Raw genomic sequence first — 20,190 nt, 5'->3', positions numbered from 1 at the left:
TTGTGTGATATCTGAGACTGGGTAGGGAAATGGTAATAACAGCTTCCATGGGCTCTCCTTCAAGACACACACCTGGAGAGCCAGGAGCTGATATGTAAGCAATCTGGCTGCCCCAATCCACCATGGTGGAGAGAACCAGAAAGACCACACAGAACTAGAGAAAGAAGGCTGAAGAGCCTCCAGGTGCTCAAGCCCCATCTGTCCAAGCCTCCCACTGAGTTTTCCCCACTGAGGTGCCAGCTTGTGAGCCTTCAGCTGATTCCAGCCTTCAGCCTTTAAATCACACCCAATGGCCCTACACAGAAGAGTCAACCCAAATGCAGGTATGTGAGCATAATAAATGTTGTTCTTTTATACCATTAAGTTTAGGAATGGTTCGTGAAACAGTAACAGGTCACCCAAACCAAAAGTAACAGATAACCAGAACAAAGATGTGAGAAAATAAAACTGTTAATGTTCACAAATGATAGGATTGTGTAACTATTAGAAATACTAAGTGAATTTAGCAAGGTCATGGCATAAAAAAATTACCAACAAAGATGTCAGAATAATTCTAACAAATGTGAGTGAGACTGCTTTATAGAACACTGCTGGGAGAAATTAAGGAAGATCTAAATAAATAAAGGGACATGCTATGTTCACGGATGGAGAACTCAATGTAGTTTAGGTGCCTCTTCTCCCAAAATTGACTTTATGATTTAAATCCCAGCAGAATGGTTGTGAAAATTGAAAAACTTTTAAAATTCATAGAGAGCCAAGATAATCTTAAAAAAATTTGAAGAACATAGACTGCCAGATATCAAGACTATTATGACACTACAGTAATTAAAACTATGCTTTGAACCAAGTACAGAAAAATACATCGTTGGAGCAAAACAAAGTCCATCAACAGGCCCATCTTCACATTCACATGTATGTGATTTATGACCAAGGTATCACTGCATAATAGTGGAGAAATGATAATCTGGTTAAAAAAAATTCTGGGTCATTTACATATTTAGGAGGAAAAAAAAATGAATTTTTCCTCTACCTCGTACCATAACCAAAAACCAATGCCACATAGAACGTAGACCTAAACCTGAGAGGTAAAATAATAAAGCCAGAATAAAATGCAGACAAGCATCTTCATAACATGAGGGTCGGCAAAATCTCCTAAACAGGACACAAAAGCATTCACTACAGAATAATTAATAAATGGTACTTCATTAAAATTAAAAATTTCTGTTCATCAAATGATACCATTAAGGAAATGAAGATACAAGCCATAGACCAGGAGACAACTTGCAGTCCAGGTATCTGACAAATAACTTGTAGTTAAAATATTGAAGAGCTTCTATGAATCAGGAAAAAAAAAAAAAGACAAACTACCCAAACAAAAAATTTACAAGACACATGTATAGTACTTTGCAAAAGAACATATTCACACGATCGATAAGCACATGAAAAGAATTTCAATACCAGTCATCATCAGAAGACTGCACCACACAGCCACAAGAATGGCAACTAGCAACAGCAGCAATAACAAATGGAAATATTAAGTGTTGCTTAAAAAAAAAAGTTGTTATTGAGTTGAATATGACTCATAGTGACACTATAGGACAGAGTAGGGCTGCCTCATTGGGTTTCCAAGGAGCAGCTGGTGGGTTCACACTGACCTTTTGGTTAGCAGCTGAGCTCTTAACCACTGCACCACCTGGGCTCCAAGTGTTGACAAGAATGTGGATTAACTGGAATTCTCAAATATTGCGGGTTGGAACACTTGGAAAGCTGCTCAGAATTACTTCCTACAGGTAAAGATATAGCTACACACAACGTGGATAAATCTCACAGCCGTAACACTGAGCCAAAGGATCCAGACACAAAACAGCATCTACTGTACAATTTAATTTACACGAGAGGTAAGAGTTTTAATCTACAGCCACAGAGGTCAGAACAGTGATGACCTTTAGAGTGGGTGTTCACTAGGAAAGAGTCTTTGGGGTTTTGGAAATGTCCTATAACTTTTTCTGGATGATAATTACACAGTTGAATACATATATAAAAATTCATCAAGCTGTACCCTTAATATGCACTATGCTGTGTTCATGTTGTGCCACAATTAAAAAATTTTAAATAATATTTTTAAATTTCAATGACACAAGTTAACAGGTCATTAAAAACAAGAAAATATGTGCAAATATATGATTTAAATTATTAGTATTCTTAAAATTGTTGAGATTTTATAAATAAATAAGAAGAAATAGAGTATGAATACTGACACACAATATCAACAGGAAATTAAAACATGAAATACCAATGACCGAGACATGTGCAAAGCTACTCAAGATGGTTAATTTTATTTGTCAACTGGGCTAGGCTATAGTACGAGTTTTTTTTTTTTTTTTTTGTCAAATGCTAATTGAAATGTTGCTGTGAAATATTTACATGTGATTAGAATTTAAATCTGTTGGTCTTAAGTAGATTACTCTCCATGATTTGGGTGGGTTTTTTTTTTTTTTTTCATCCAACTAGTTGAAGGCCTTAAGAAAAAACTAAAGGTTTCCCAAAGGATAATTCTGCCTCCATATTATAAACAGACATCCTGCTAGAATTCCTCTGTCTCCCCCCACCTAACTTACCAGTTTGGGACACAAGACACAAGACTGTTGGAATTTCTAGACTGTACCTGACCTATGAGTTTTGGACCTTCCAGCCGCCACAATCACGTAAGTCACTTCCTTAAAATCAATCAAGCTCTCTCTCGATATATATACATATCTATACACCCTTATACACATATATACACCCTTATACATATATAATACACACACACATATAGACATTATCAGGAGGGATCAGTCCCTGGAGACGGACATCATGCTTGGTAAACTGGAGGGTCACGGAAAAAGAGGAAGGCCCTCGATGAGATGGATTGACACAGTGGCTGCAACAATGGGCTCAAGAGTAACAACGACAGTAAGGATGGCTCAGGACCAGGCAATGTCTCATTCTGTTATACAGAGGGTCGCTGTGAGTTGGAGTTGACTCCACGACCCTAACAACAACCACAACAACATATATATATGTTTATCCCTGAGTGCCAACAGTTTGCACCCCATTACTAACCGAAAGTTAGCAGCTACATAGATATATGCACATGTGTATATATACCGTCTTACTGGCTGTGTTTCTCCAGAGAATCCTGATGTGAAGACACTTTCACACTCACTAATATTCAAATCTAAGAGAGCACACAACAATGTTTCACTCAGCAAAGAGGAGTGCGGGAAAAAGAGCAGATCATTTTTAAGGTTAGCGAGTGTTTAAGTAAACAAATCCTTGCTTATATTTTTTATAAGGTTATAAATTTTTACAACCTTCCTGGAGTTAACCTATTGGTATGCTTTAGGATAATCTTTCTAATGCATATTAAAATATAAAATAACTATACACTTCCACCCAGCTATTCAATTTCTATGGATTTATATTAGGAAAATAACTATAATATCAATAATAAAATATCATATGTAAAAAAGGAGCCCTAGTGGTGCAGTCTATGAGTCGGAATCGACTCGACGGCACTGGGTGGTGGGTTAGTGGTGCAGTGATTAAACGCTCAGCTGCTAACCAAAAGGTTGGTGGTTCGAAGCCACCAGCTGCTCTGTGGGAGAAAGATGTGGCAGTCTGCTTCTGTAAAGATTTACAGCTGGAAAACTCTATAGGGCAATTCTACTCTGTCCTGTAGGGTCACTATGGGTTGGAATTGACTTAACAACAACGGGTTACATGTATAAAAAATAAGATGAAATCCTTGACAACTTCAATCTTTTCTCCATTTATCATGATGTTGCTTATTGGCCCAGTTGCAAAGATTTTTGTTTTCTTTATGCTGAGGTGTAATCCATCCTGAAGGCTGTGGTCTTTAATCTTCATCATTAAGTGCTTCAAGTCCTCTTCACTTTCAGCAAAGAAGGTTGTGTCATCTGCATATTGTACGTTGTTAATGAGTCTTCCTCCAATCCTGATGCCCCATTCTTCTTCGTATAGTCCAGCTTCTCAGATTATTTGTTCAGCATACAGATTGAATAGGTATGGTGAAAGGACAAAATGGCACTATAAGATATGGTAAAAATGGCATAGGGGCAATGTCTGACCTCCTTCAACCCCACAAGGGGGAAGGAGAACCAAGATCAACAGCACAAGGCTGACTCCCACAAGGGGAGCCCAGACAAGCCGCCTCTCTCTGCTATCTTTACTAATTCTGACACCAGCTGTCCCTTCACAGCACTCTCTACTTCTCTGCTGGGTTTGATAATTCATTGCAATGGCCACGAAGAACTCACAGACCATACTCATGATTGTGGGATTTATGAGTGGAGTAACAGTTAAAAGTAAAGCCTCAGGAACACTCAGGATACAGCTCTTCCATCAGCACAGCCTCTTCCCAACTGTACTCACAGGCACGCCTCTCCCTAGCCGTAGGCCTCTCCCCAAAGGCACTCAGTTTTCCCTCTCCAAGGGTCAGGTCAGGAAGATCACCACGCAGTCTCCTGCTGCCGAGTCTCTCCTGCTGGTCTCTACTTCCTTGGTAGTGGTAGGCTCTTCTTTCTGCTCCGGAATTGGCTCCCTCTTAAGGCAAAACTGACCAATCCCCTTTGTGGGCCACGATTATCTTATTTGCATAGCCCCTCTCAACCACCTGGGTGAGAGTTACAAGACCATGGTGAGAAAGGCCGTTCTAAGTAATTCAACACACCGCAGATACTACTATCATTGTCATTATCATCATTCTTATTTTAGAGCTGGAATAACTTCAGTTTACAGGCATTAAAAAGTTACCTCAGGTCACATGGATAGGAAGTAGGGAGTTGGAATTTGAACTCAATTTGAACCCTAGGGTCTTAGGAGCTATGGAATCAGATAATTGCTCAGACTCGTATGTATGTGCATACCAGAAGGATAGATGATAGATAGGCAGATGGACAGACAGATAGATAGAAGGAATTACAGATATGGACATTCAATTATATGCAGGTATATAGCTTTTTTCTATTAAATTATTGCTAATGATGCTGAGACATTAGAAATAACCTAACCATTCTTTAGCAGGAGCTTGTTTGTAGCTTAGTGACGAAACTATATACAATTGTACACAGTGCAGCCATTTTAAATGGGAAAAGTATATTTACATGAGAAGTTATATTGACATGGAATGCTGTCCGTAACATCTGGAGGGCAAGTGTTTATTTTCAGAAGGCTCAGAGAAAGCGTACATATTATAATTTCATTTTTGGAAAATACTATTTTTATATTCACATCTCTAGTTATAACTTATTGCCATTGAGTCAATTCCGACTGACAGTGACCCTATAGGACAGAGCAGAATTGCCCCATAGGGTTTCCAAGGCTGTAAATCTTTACGGAAGCAGACTGCCACATCTTTTTATCTGCGGAGTGGCTGGTGGCTTCAAGCTGCTGACCTTGTGGTTAGCAGCTGAGCAGTTAACCACTGCACTGCTAGGGCTCTTTATCTCTGGAAGGGTGTAAAAAGTGCACTTTGTCTATCTCTGAAGATAGAAATACAGAAAATACTTCCTAGTTTACACAGTTCTGTATTGTTTGGATTTTTTTTATAATGAGCTCATAGTATTTAATAATTTAAAATAATATTTCCATCTTAAAATGTAGGTATCTTACAGATCATGGTGTTAGATTTTGCAAGATAATTCTAATTTCAACCTCTGATCTTTTCAGGATATACAAAAAAAAACCTGTTGCCATCGAGTTGATTCCAACTCACAGCAACCCTATAGGACAGAGTAGAACTGCCCCATAGGATTTTCAAGGAGCACCTGGTGGATTTGAACAGCTGACCTCTTGGTCAGCAGCCAAACTCTTAACCACTACACCACCACGGTTTCTTTTTAGGATACAGTGTATATTATCTTCTTAAACAATATGCCCTATTTTTAGGGTGGGAAAACATGAACACCATAGATACAGTTAATTACATGTTTGAACATTATTTCTCAGTTTCTATCTAACACTTTTAAGTACGACTTAACTATAGCTCTTACATTAAAACACAAAGAAATGAAAGAAAATACAGCGTATTACATATTGTCCTTGCTTAAAAAATTTATTGTGATAGAGAAGTCTTAGTTTTAAAGCTCTCCTGAATATTTTTTAAATATTGTTTGATAGTATTTTTACTAACAATGTAATTGGATGAAATAAATAATATTGCGAAGTTAGAGCCTTACCATTTAAATTCTGTCCTATTCGAATGGTACCAGAGGCAGGATTGGTAATGGAACCGCTCAGAGTTCTTGCCTCAAAAGCTTTGCTGCCCTCCTCCAAACCGTTGGTGAAGAAGCTGATTTTTGTCTGATCCACCTGTAAGAAATTATCACCATTACTATTTTAATTGCACAAACTTTCATTTTAGGATGACCACATCTGAGCTGTCTTTCTTAATCCCCTACTTGTCTACTTTCTTCAGCTGGGAAGAGTGGAAACAAATTTTACTTTAATGGATCAATGATGTATCTGTGTTTTTCTAAATCCAAATATTCTGGTTTTGTGCTTTGACGGTGTTGTAGATCCAATTGTGTGCCCCCAAAATATGTGTCGGAATCCTAATCCTTATGCCTGTTGATGTAATCCCACTTGGGAACAGGATTTTCTTTGTTATGTTAATGATTCCGTGTTATTTTTTTAGGTAGAAAAAGATTAGGAACAGAGGAATAAAAAAATCTGTTGTTACCGAGTTGACTCTGACTCATAACGACCCTGAAGGACAGAGTAGACCTGCCCCACAGGGTCTCCAAGGAGCAGCTGGTGGATTTGAACTGCCAACCTTTTGACCAGCAGCCATAGCTCTTAACTACTACACCACCAGGGCTCTGGGTAGTCACAGACATACAGAATTATTTGTCCCGTATACTTCACAGCTTAGCCTGCTATGAGTTCATAAATTTTTTCAGGTTATACTATTTTTAGGTATTCATTAAATTTGTTATAGTCAGATTGGGAAATAAATCAGAAACAAATAAAACAGAAAGAAATATGCAAAACCAGATACACTAAAAATGTATTAAAAAAAATTGCCATCAAGTCAATTTGACTCATAGCAACCCTATACATGTGGATATAATTCAATTTAAGTTTCTGGTACAAGATACTTTTTGTAATATTTACTTTTTGAGGTGTTGGTATCCAGTTAGTGAATTTTCAGCTGTAGTTCCACACTTTAGAATAACTAAGAAACTTGCCAAGTCTATTTCAGGATAATTAAATCATGCAACCTAACAACAATCTACACAAGGGGTCAGCAAACTTTTTCTGTAAACAGCCAGAGAATAAACATCTTTTCTTTATGGGCCAAACAGTTTGACTTTGCCAGCCAAATGGTCTCTGTCACAGCTATTGGACTTATGCCACTGTTGTGCAGTCATAGGCAATACTGAAACAAATGGGCACACCTAGGTTCCAATAAAACTTTATTTTAAAAACAAGCAGCCAACCAGATCTGGCCTGTGGGTCTTATTTTGAAGACCCATGGATTGCACCATAAAAAGCTACCAAATTTTTGTTTGCATGATAAAAAAAAAAAAAAAACCTGTTGCCATTGAGTGGATTCCAACTCATAGCGATCCTATAGGACAGAGTAGAACTGCCCCATAGGGTTTCCAAGGAGCACCTGGTTAGCAGCCGTAGCTCTTAACCAGTAGGCCACCAGGGTTTCCATTTGCAGGATATGATCCCTAAAGTACCCAATTTAATTCAATCAAACTTCTACGTAGAGTACCTCACTCCCGGTATTTATACAAAATCTTCAGTGACCGCATATATTTCTGAATAAACTGATCAGCTACTTGGACATCACCTTAATCTATATAAAAAGTTCTCCTGCTCAAGGGTTTTTAAATGAAATGTGAAAGCAATGCCTGCCCCCCTGATCAATAAATGTGCTGGCACGGCAAACAAAAGGCTAAGTGGAAAAAGAGTGATGTAGTATCTTACTACTGGAAGGTTTAATGCTCAACATTTTATTTTAAAAATATATCAAATCATAGCCTTCAAAATGCTATTCCTATTTAAGTCCTTTCAATAATTGGTAAAGATAAATACCTGTTCTCAGGTATGTAAACGATTGTCTTAGGAATATCTTTCAATAAGCTCCCTCCCCCGCCCAAAAGAAAAACAACTCTGGAAGTTAACATCACATTGTTTGGTAATATTCATTCTACAGAAAGTTACCAATGTGGCTTTTCTCCATTCTGATCAACCTGTTTTCATTTTAACCTTGTTCTTTCTTAAATCCACTGGCCCAGAGTTGCATTTTCTTTAATTTTCAAACAAAGCTTTAAAACATAAAATCACACACCCACTCCTCATAGACTTGGATACATACCTCTCTGCTGGGTGGCAGGGCTGCAGTTTTTTCTTTTTCTTTTTTTTTTTTGCATCCCATTTTTTACAGCCTGTTACTGTCATTTGCTGGTTGACTGTTATCATTATAAAAGATACAGGCTTTTCTACTTTGTTATTTGTAGCATTATCTCATGTTTTACAACATCTTTGCGCAACATGCAGGCACATGAAATATAACTAGGGAAAAGTTCGCGGTGGTATTAATGCATAAAAAAGAATGTGGTTCCATCTCCACTGTCTTTACCCAGCCCAAACCTGATGAACAGCCAATTTTCCTTTATCACATTAGCACAGCCATGAGGGAAACACGTTTGTTCTAGTCAGCTACACTAAAGATACTATTACCAATCTAACATATACATGTTTTATATCAGCAGTATTCTCAGAGCAGGAGAGAACCAACAATATATTAACACTAGCATGACAGTTTATTTAAGAAAAGAAAATTGTCTCTGTAAAGGGACAGAAGTTAGAAATGTATGGCTGAAGCTCAGTGTCACTGGTCTAATAAAGGTAATAATTCTTAGGCTTTCTTTATAGCAGGTAACACTCCCCTGACAGTTCTGTCATATCATTCAAATAAAAATGTTGTCTTTTACAAGTTTAAGTGCACCTTTATTTTGAGTCAGATAGAAAGCATGCTTTTGATTTTCTGTATTCACTGTATTATATCTGTAGTCAAGAGTTCAGGACCTCTTTTTTTTTTTTTATCAACTCATCACATATTTGCTTAGTAGAAGGATTCTGTGTCACTTGAATTGAATTCCAGAAGGATGTTTTCACTTTGTTGGTACTTAAAACATGATGAACGATGACCCCAAGCCACTCTTCCACTGTCCCCACCCCTACCAAGCACCTTTCTAGAAATAAGATTAAATCTTCTTTGGTTTCCTGTACCATATATTCCAAGATTCTCTGAACTATTTTACAATTCTGATCTGGGGCCCCATCACACTGAAACGGTGAAGACTCAGGTGGCTTTCTGCAATAGCTCATTCTGATGGTCCCCTTGCCAGTTATTCAGGGGGATAGGAATATATATGATGGAATTTCTGGTTTGTGAAAAGAATGCCTTCTGCTAAAGTAAACTTCCCACCCACTCATTCTCGACCCCTATGAGAATTACAGGCACTTGAACATGTTTATTGGTGTAGTTTGAATGAATGAATTAGCAGTAGCAACTGTAGAAAAGGCTAGAAATCCCTTCATCCAAAGACATATTGGAAAGAAGATATGGGGGAGAAGGTCACCCTCAAGCCTTCATTCTCATAGAGTTTCAGATTTCATTCTAATTGTTTTTATTGTTATTATTATTGGTTAATTTCTTTTGTCTCTGTGATAGGTTGTACTGATCCTTTGAACTGAAAGAGAGTATAAGATTGAAAACGAAGAACTCCGGACATGCCTGATTTAAAAACCAGCTGCCATCAAGTAGATTCCAACTCATGAGTGTCAGAGGAGAACTGTGTTCCACAGGGTTTTCAACGGCTGATTTTTTTGGAAGTAGATCGCTAGGTCCACTTTCTGAGGTGTTTCTGGGTGGACTTGAACCTCCAAATTTTCCATTAGCAACACAGCACAATAACAAATTGCACCACCCAGGGTCTTTAGTGGGGGGTATATTCAAAAGTCCAGAATGTCACACATTAGCTGAACAGCTGCCAAGGAAAAAATAAAATCAAGTCCACCTAGATAGAGGGAAGCTCAGGATCACCTCTTCCATCGAAACGTCAAATCTTTTGTTATTCTGCTCTTGCTGGCTACCAACAACCAAAAGAAAATGCTGACTCAGGCTAGAAAACAAACAGGCAGAGTAAACTGTGCTGGCTTCCTCACTGGAGAAATGGTTTTTCCATTCCTATGTCTTTCTAGTTTAAATTTAATTTAATAAAGCATCAACCTAGTACTCACAGTGATCCTATGCATTACACCAAGAAAAGAAAGTCCTGATCCTTTCTCTCAAAGAACTTGTATTATGAAAACTATGGAATAGTAGTGTTAGGATAACCATAAATGATAACAGGTGTTTTTAACTTAAGTACTGGATCTTAATGAAGTTAATGAAGTCATATCTTTCTCAGGGGGTTTCTCTAAGGTGTTATGTGTATATACATATATATATATGATATCCATATTCACTGTTATGTGTGTTATATGACGTATTTTCAGACGTTCTTTGTGGGAATTTCTTCCCCATAACCAATTTAGAAGTCTCACAAGAACAGCAGTTTCAGTTAAAAATGGGCCTCATTTTTAAGCAAAGGCATTTTTAACTGTTTTGAATAACAAGTTTTTAAATAAATTTAACATAAGTGATCTGGGAATATTTCTTAAATTCAAATTTAGCCTGGAAAAATGGTGGTGGACAATACAAATATAGAGGACAGCATCTTCAATGCTAAGGAACTCAAACAATAAAATCACCATGACATGAATCAGAAGGTAACACTTTGTGGAGGAAAAAATCTTGGACTATTTGAATCAGAAATTGTTCTGAAATAGAAATTCCTATTACTAGATTAAAGAAGGATTTGCATATTCTACTATTCTATGGATAACTTTTAATTTTTAAGCATAAGTGAGGCCATTCATTCTTTAGACATCATAAGACTATGTTAAAATCTCACATGTGTGTTGTAATGCCCCTGCCTGAGAACATGTGGGATGTCCCCCTACCGCTTACTATTCCGAACCTAAGGTAGTCTGAAGCTTTTCCTCAATCACGCCACACAATTTTATTTCTAACCATTCATCAACAGCCAACCTCCAGTCTAACTGGTGAGCTCTCCTCACTGTCTGCTGATGACAGAATGCTCAATCGCTTCTCCATTTTTTGTTCAAGCTATTTTCCACATGGTAATAATCTTGCTACTAGCTTTCATTGATCTAGACTTTAGCATTGATTTCATAAATTCTTTGTCAACTACTTCAGCATCGTGTGAGTAGTTTGCATTTATTGAGATATCAGCATATCAAGCACTATTCTAAAATTTTATGCTTATTCATTCTTTTTATCCTTACAACATCCCAAGGCAAGATTTGCTATTATCTCATTTTAAAGAGAATCACAGAGAATCAAAAATAAATAAATAAATAAGTCAAGGTCACATAGAAGGCACACTGGTTCTAGAACCTGTTTTAGCCACTCAGTTTTAATTAGTTGTTTACATCCAGTTAGCATTTAGAAATAGTCTCATTGGCCATCTAGTTTATCAAACCTATCCAATGATTCTCTTCCATCACTCTATCTAGTGATGACTCAGCCTTTGTGTGAACACCTCCCTCAGTGAGAAGGGCAACAACTCCTGCCTCCATGCGTTAATCACTTGGTGTACATTCAGCGCTGTGTAGAACACTTATATTATCTCACTGGCTTCTCAGACTGTCCCTGTGCAGCTTTGTTATCCACACGCTACAGACGAGGGCCTGGAGCCTTAGCTGCTCCAGTATTCTGCCTCCACAGACCTGTAAATCTTTTCATCTTTCAACAGATTTTACTATGACAGGCAACTGAGCTGAAGGTATCTCATTATAACTTCTGTTCATAGGCCCCTGCTCTAACTCTTGGGCTCACACAGCACATAATTAATCTTGCTTCTATGTAAGAGTTTACACAAATGTAAAGAAAGCTATCATTCCACTGCTAAGTCTCCTTCAGTATAGATATGGTGAGTTTTTGCAATGATCTATACATGACATAGTTTTGAGTTTCTCTGCTTAAAATGTGGCTCCAGAAACACTACCATCTCTGAATGTGGTTTGACCTGTCACGTTGGAGCAGAAATGTCATCTTAACACAACCCAAAATTACATGCTAGATTTTTAGCAATGACATCATGCAGCTAAAACTAATAAATCATGTTCAGGTGACTCTGCACTAAAATACTAAGGCTCTTTTTAAACCCACGTAACGGCGAAGTCGCGTCTCCCCTGTCCTGCACACGTGTAGTTAGTTTTGTGGACCCAAGGGCGAGAATTTATATTTATCCATGTTATATTTCATCCTGTTAGATTCAGCCCATTGCTCCAGGCTGTCAAAATCTTTTTGGATCCTATGTCTGTCATCCAACATATTTACCATCCCTCCAAGATTTGTGTCATTTGCAAATTTGATGAGCACGCCCTAGTGCTGGGCACAAGCTCAATAAATACCAACTGATTGATTGACTAATTGACATCCCCAAAATAAAACCAGCAACACAAGCTACACTGTACTGCAACTCTAAGCAATAAAGAAAAGGCACCATTTTGTAACAGATTAAATGTGTCATACCGGTACTCTTTTATGTACTTTGCAATGGCCTTGTTTACTAACATTGGGTCTGATATGACTACAAATAAACTCTCCAGCCTATCAAATAGTCTCTACCTATTGGCTAGAAACCCTGGTGGCATAGTGGTTAAGTGCTTCGGCTACTAACCAAAGGGTCAGTAATTCGAATCTGCCAGGCGCTCCCTGGAAACTCTGTGGGGCAGTTCTACTCTGTCCTATGGGGTCACTATGAGTTGGAATCGACTCCACGGCACTGAGTTTGATTTTTGAGTTTTTATCTATTGTCTATTATACAAACACAATAAAACAAGGAATTGAGACAATTATTCAGGCAAGATTTCTTTGGCAGAAATTAATCACAGGGGCTACATAGAACAATTTGGAATGGGTATGGCCACTCTACCAGTTTCATTCACTGAATAATTGCTTAAATCTTCATTTTCTTGGTCTATATAAAAGATGTCATGGGCATATAACTTCATACACAAATATGCTACTCAAAGATTTTACTTTCTTTTTGTTTGTTTTTATTTTTCATTTGCCATGAGCTCACATATTCTATTTTGACACCAGCCCCTCCTCCTGTACCCCTCCTTGCTCTCACACTTTTGTTTTTTCCTCTCGGGGCACCTCAGACAGGCCAGGCCCTTGAAGTGATCCACGGAAAAAGCCTAAGTGCATTACATTGCCACCCCAGGCATAATCCTCTGGATTTGCCGTTCTCCCCTTGATATCTATTAACCCCCTCCATATCCTGCAGCCTCCCACAGACAAGCCCCCAACTGAATCAATCTCTAAAAACTTGACATAGGCATGATAGCAGCTTTCTCTCTCCTATCTTGACTGGGTATGAAATTCTCCTGGCTATTTCTTCCCAAACTATTAAATTACTCTCTCTACTTCAAAGAAAGCTATGAATTTACACATATATGGGATGAAAAATCTGCCAATGGTCTAATTTATTGTTGATTTCTTAGGTAACAGGAATAGAGTCAGCCCTCTTCTGTAGAAACTTCCTAGGAACATGTCATGCAAAATTGCACACCTAAGACTGCTTTGGGTGCAAGAATGATCACGGTCATCTACACTCTTAGTTATCTCAATAAATCTTTGCTGCCTTTTTCTAATTTTATCTCTAGAGAGGAGATAATTTCCAAAAGATGACCAGAATTAGCCGTAAAACACCTTTCATATTTTATACTCCAATGATCAAGAGGTCATTTATTTGTTACAGCTGCATTTTCCTCTGCTTAGAAGTCAGTCAACTTCTTGTTTGGTCTCCCCTGTTTAGGGAGAAAATTGTTCGTCATACCCTTCACTAAAAACCAACACCTTATCTGAAAATGGTCCCATTGTTTGAATGTTTAATGAGCACATAGGATGTAAAAATGAATAAAACAGTCTTTTTCTTCAAGGAATTTGAAAACTGTAATGAAAATAGGCATTAGAAAGTAATTTCAAGGCAAGGTGATATATGCAATAAAATAACTGTGAATAAGGTGCTTCGGGAAAAGGAGAAACAGAAAAATTTTCCTAACATCTGCTCTTCCAAAGACTTCCCCATTCTCTCCTCCCCACTATTGCAGTATTCCTCAAACAAGATGCCTCTACTTGCTTTGTCCATTTTCTTTTTCTGCTTCCTCTGTAATGCATTCCAAGTAGTCAGTTTTAGTTTTTATTACTTTTATATTAAAATATTACTCTTCATAAATATATATTCATATATATTACTCTTTATATAGAAAGAGTTGCAGATGGAAAACCAAATGGGAAGAACACGCTCAGCATTTCTCAAGCTGAAAGAACTGAAGAAAAAATTCAAGCCTCGAGTTGCAATAGTGAAGGATTCTACCGGGAAAATATTAAACGATACAGGAAGCATCAAAAGAAGATGGAAGGAATACACAGAGTCATTATATCAAAAAGAATTAGTCGATGCTCAACCATTTCAAGAGGTGGCATATGATCAGGAACTGATGGTACTGAAGGAAGAAGTCCAAGCTGCTCTGAAGGCATTGGAGAAAAACATGGCTCCAGGAATCAATGGAGTATCAATTGAGATGTTTCAACAAACAGATGCAGCACTGGAGGTGCTCACTAGTCTATGCCAAGAAATATGGAAGATAGCTTCCTGGCCAACTGACTGGAAGAGATCCATACTTATGCCTATTTCCAAGAATGGTGATCCAACCAAATGTGGAAATTATAGAACAATATCATTAATATCACATGCAAGCAAAATTTTGCTGAAGATCATTCAAAACCAGCTGCAGCAGTATATCAACAGGGAACTGTCAGAAATTCAGGCTGGTTTCAGAAGAGGACGTGGAACCAGAGATAATCATTGCTGACGTCAGATGGATCCTGGCTGAAAGCAGAGAATACCAGAAGGATGTTTACCTGTTTTTTATTGACTGTGCAAAGGCATTCAACTGTGTGGATCATAACAAATTATGGATAACATTGCAAAGAATGAGAATTCCAGAACACTTAATCGTGCTCATGAGGAACCTTTACACAGAACAAGAGGCAGTTGTTCAGACAGAACAAGGGGATACTGATTGGTTTAAAGTCAGGAAAGGTGTGCATCACGGTTGTGTTCTTTCATCATACCTATTCAATCTGTATGCTGAGCAAATAATACAAGAAGCTGGACTATATGAAGAAGAACAGGGCATCAGGATTGGAGGAAGACTCTTTAACAACCTGTGTTATGCAGATGACACAACCTTGTTTGATGAAAGTGAAGAGGACCTGAAGCACTTAATAATGAAGATCAAAGACCACAGACTTCAGTATGGAATATACCTCAACATAAAGAAAACAAAAATCCTCACAACTGGACCAATGAGCAATATCATGATAAATGGAGAAAAGATTGAAGTTGTCAAGGATTTGATTTTACTTGGATCCACAATCAACAGCCATGGAAGCAGCAGTCAAGAAATCAAAAGACACATTGCGTTGGGTAAATGTCCTGCAAAGGACCTCTTCAAAGAGTTGAAGAGCAAAGATGTCACCTTGAAGGCTAAGGTGCGCCTGACCCAAGCCATGGCATTTTCATTCACATTATATGCATGTGAAAGCTGGTCAATGAATAAGGAAGACCGAAGAAGAGTTGACGCCTTTGAATTGTGGTGTTGTGAAGAATACTGAATATACCATGGACTGCCAAAAGAACGAACAAATCTGTTTTAGAAGAAGTACAACCAGAATGCTCCTTAGAAGCAAGGATGGCCAGGCTGCATCTTACATACTTTGGAGATGTTGTCAGGAGGGATCAGTCCCTGGAGAAGGACATCATGCTTTGCAGAGTACAGGGTCAGTGGAAAAGAGGAAAACCCTCAAAGTGGTCGATTCACACAGTGGCTGCAGCAATGAGCTCAAGCATAACCACGACTGTAAGGATGGCTCAGGACAGGGCGGTGTTTCATTCTGTTGTGCACGGGGTCGCTATGAGTCGGAACCAGCTCAATGGCACCTAACGACAACATATATAAAACAGAAAAGTTGCAAGAATAGTACAAAGAATTCTTTTCAGAATCATTTGAGATTAAGTTGCTGATGCTGTTGTTGTTGTCAGGTGCCATCCAGTCGGTTCCAACCCATAACAACACTATGTACAACAGAATGAAACACTGCTCAGTTCTGTGCCATCCACACAATCACTGCTATGTTTAAGCCCATTGTTGCAGCCACTGTATCAATCTATCTCATAGAGGGTCTTCCTCTTTTTCACTGACCTTCTACTTTACCAAGCATGATGTCATTCTCCAGGGACTGGTCCTTCCTAATAACATGTCCAAAATATGTGAGACGAAGTCTCACCATCTTTGTTTGTAAGGAGCATTTTGGCTGTACTTCTCCCAGACAGATTTGTTCATTCTTCTGGCAGTCCATGGTATACTCAGTATACTTTGCCAACACCATAATTCACAGGCATCAATTCTTCACTCTTCCTTATTCACGGTCCAGCTTTCATATGCAGGTGAGGCAATTGAAAATACCATTGCTTGGGTTGGAGCACCTTATTCCTCAAAGTGACGTCTTTGCTTTTCAATACTTTAAAGTGGTCTTTTGCAGCAGATTAACCCATTGCGATATGTTGTTTGATTTCTTGACATAAAGATTCATTATTCGCAAATACTTTAGTGTGTATTTAATACAAATAAAAAGCATTATCCTACATAACCACAATACAACCATGAAAATTAAGAAATTAACACTGATACACAACTACTATCTAATCCCCAGGTGCCATTCATGTTTGTCCACTTGTCCCGATAATTTCGTTCAGAGAAAACAAATTGAGTCCAGAATCACAAGTTGCATTTTGTTGTCCTGACTTAGATCTCCTTTGATCTGGAACAGTTCTTCAGTCTTTCTTTGGCTTTCATGATCTTGACACTATTGACAATGACTACAGGCTAGATATTTTGTAGATTGCTTCTCAACTTCGGTGTATCTAAATTGTCCTCACGATTAGATTCAGATTTTGCTATTTTTCTGCTGCATCCTATCACATTTAACATACTTTCTATTTGTCCCATTATTGATGACATTAACAGTAATCATTTAGATTAAATTGGCATCTGCCGGGCTTCTCCCCTCTAAAAATACAATTTTTCCCTTTTCAATTAATAAGCATCTTGTAAGCAGACACTTTGAGACTGTGTAAGTATCCTGTTCCTTATTAAACTTTCAATGTATGCATTTATTTATTTATTTATGGACTCAAGAATGCCTATTTTATCAGTGGAATATAATCTATTACTATCAATATGTATTTTGACGTTTAAATTATTCTACATTTGAATCGTGGAAGTCCCATAAAGGTGGATTCTCCATCACTTTGATATATCCTCATAGTTCTTTGATTATTTTCCTGCTTTTTGACACAATATGTTTCAGGCTCATTTTATACATTCTCTGCCCTAACCCTGGAATCAGCCATTTCTCCAAGGAACCCTGGTTCCTTCTACAGATGAATGGTATTTAGAAACAAAGATTTGGTGCTAAGTATACTCATGCTATTTGGATGTTACTGCTCCCAGGCCTTCCCTCCCAATGGACAGAGCTAGAGAATAGATAGATACATACTATATATATATATATACACATACATGCATTATTTTCTATATTATTTCATTATATAGTTATCTAAGTACACACATTTAAATTTATATTCACACACATTTATATATATATATATATATATATATATATATAAGTTTTGTTGTTGAGGTGCCACCATATATATACGTTGTTGTTATTAGGTGCTGTTGAGTCGGTTCTGACTATGCGCAACAGAACAAAACCCTGCCTGGTCCTGCACCGTCCTCACAATCGTTGTTATGCTTGAGCCCATTGTTGCAGTCATCTCTTTGAGGGTCTTCCTCTTTTTTCACTGACCCTGTACTTTACCAAACATGATGTCCTTCTCCAGGGACTGATCCCTCCTGACAACATGTCCAAAGTATGTAAGATGTAGTCTGGCCATCCCTGCTTCTAAGGAGCATCCTGGCTTGTACTTCTTCCAAGGTGAATTTGTTCATTCTTCTGGCAGTCCATGGCATATTCAATATGCTTCACCAACACCACAATTCACAGGTATCAATTTTTCTTCTGTCTTCCTTATTCATTGACCAGTTTTCACATATATACGAGGCAATTGAAAACACCATGGTTTGTGTCAGGCGCACCTTAGTCTTCAAGGTGACATCTTTGTTTTTCAACACTTTCAAGAGATCTTTCACAGCAGATTTGCCCAGTGCAATACATCTTTTGATTTCTTGACTGTTGCTTCCATGGATGTTGATTGTGGATCCAAGTAAAATTAAATCCTTGACAACTTCAACCTTTTCTCCCTTTGCCATGATGTTGCTTATCAGTCCAGTTGTGAGGATTTTTGTTTTCTTTATGCTGAGGTGTATTCCATACTGAAGACTGTGGTCTTTGATCTTCATCGGTAAGTGCTTCGAGTCTTCTTCACTTTCAGCAAGCAAGGTTGTATCATCTGCATAATGCAGGTTGTCAGTGAGCCTTCTTCCAACCCAGATGCCCAGTTCATCTTCATATAGTCCAGCTTCTTGGATTATTTGGTCAGCATACAGATTGAATAGGTACTGTGAAAGGATACAACTCTCACGCACACCTTTCCTGACTTTAAACCATGCAGTGTCTCCTTGTTCTGTTCAAATGATTGCCTCTTGACTCATGTACAAATTCCTCATAAGCACACTTAAGTGTTCCAGAACTCCCATGCTCCACAATGTTATCCATAATTTGTTATGATCCACACAGTAGAATGCCTTAGCATAGTCAATAAAAACACAAGTAAACATCTTTCTGGTATTTTCTGCTTTTAGCCAGGACCCCTCTGACATCTGCAATGATATCCCTCATTCCACATCCTCTTCTAAATCCAACTTGAATTTCTGGCAGTTCCCTGTTGATATACTGCTGCAGCCACTTTTTAATTATCCTCCCCCAAATTTTGCTTGCATGTGGTATTAATGATATTGTTCGATAATTTCTACATTTGGTTGGATCACCTTTCTTGGGAATAGGCATAAATGTGGATCTCTTCCAGTCAGTTGGCCAGGTAGCTGTCTTCCAAATTTCTTGGCATAGATAAGTGAGCACTTCCAGTGCTGCATCTGTTTGTTGAAACATCTCAATTGGTATTCTGTCAATTCCCGGAGCCTTGTTTTTCACCAATGCCTTCAGTGCAGTTTAGACTTCTTCTTTCAGTACCATCATTTCCTTGTCATATGTTACCTCCTGAAATAGTTGAATGTAAACCAATTCTTTTTGGTATAGTGACTCTCTGTATTCCTTCCATCTTCTTTTGATGCTTCCTAGGTCATTTAATATTTTCCCTGTAAAATCCTTTCGGATTGCAACTTGAGGCTTGAATTTTTTCTTCATTCTTTCAGCTTGAGAAATGTGGAGTGTGTTCTTCATTTCTGGTTTTCTATCTCCAGGTCTTTGCACATGTCATCATAATACTTTACTTTGTCTTCAGGAGCCACCATTTGAAATCTTCTGTTCAGCTCTTTTACTTCATCATTTCTTCATTTTGCTTGAGCTACTTGACGTTCAAGGGCAAGTTTCAGAGCCTCTTCTTACATTCTTTTAGGTCTTTTCTTTCTCTCTTTTCCTTTTAAAGACCTCTTGCTTTCCTCATGTCTGATCTTTGGTCATTAGTGTTCGACGTGTCACATCTATTCTTGAGATAGTTTCTAAATTCAGTTGGCATGTGCTCAAGGTCCTACTTTAGCTCTCTTGGGCTTGTTCTAATATTCTTCAGTTTCAACTTGAACTTGTATAGGAGTAATTGATGGTTTAAACTGCAGTCGGCCCCTGGCCTTGTTCTGACTGATGATATTGAGCTTTTCCATCATCTCTTTCCACAGATATAGTCGATTTGATTCCTGTGTGTTCCATCTGGTGAGGTCCCTGTGTATAGTCACTGTTTATGTTGGTGGAAAAAGGTATTT

General features: G+C 38.1%; 1 protein-coding gene across 1 annotated transcript in view; it reads right to left on the bottom strand.

Annotated features, from left to right (window-relative positions):
* Nucleotides 1-20,190, bottom strand: part of USH2A (usherin) — an 894,134-nt gene that overhangs the window by 819,232 nt on the left and 54,712 nt on the right. The window contains exon 3 of the mRNA XM_003419876.4: nucleotides 6,243-6,375. Within this exon, the coding sequence (XP_003419924.2) occupies nucleotides 6,243-6,375 (133 nt within the window). The remainder of the gene's footprint in view (nucleotides 1-6,242; nucleotides 6,376-20,190) is intronic.

This window comes from Loxodonta africana, chromosome 25, assembly GCF_030014295.1.
Source record: "Loxodonta africana isolate mLoxAfr1 chromosome 25, mLoxAfr1.hap2, whole genome shotgun sequence".
Classification (NCBI taxonomy): domain Eukaryota; kingdom Metazoa; phylum Chordata; class Mammalia; order Proboscidea; family Elephantidae; genus Loxodonta; species Loxodonta africana.
This window is presented reverse-complemented; position numbering and strand designations above follow the sequence as displayed.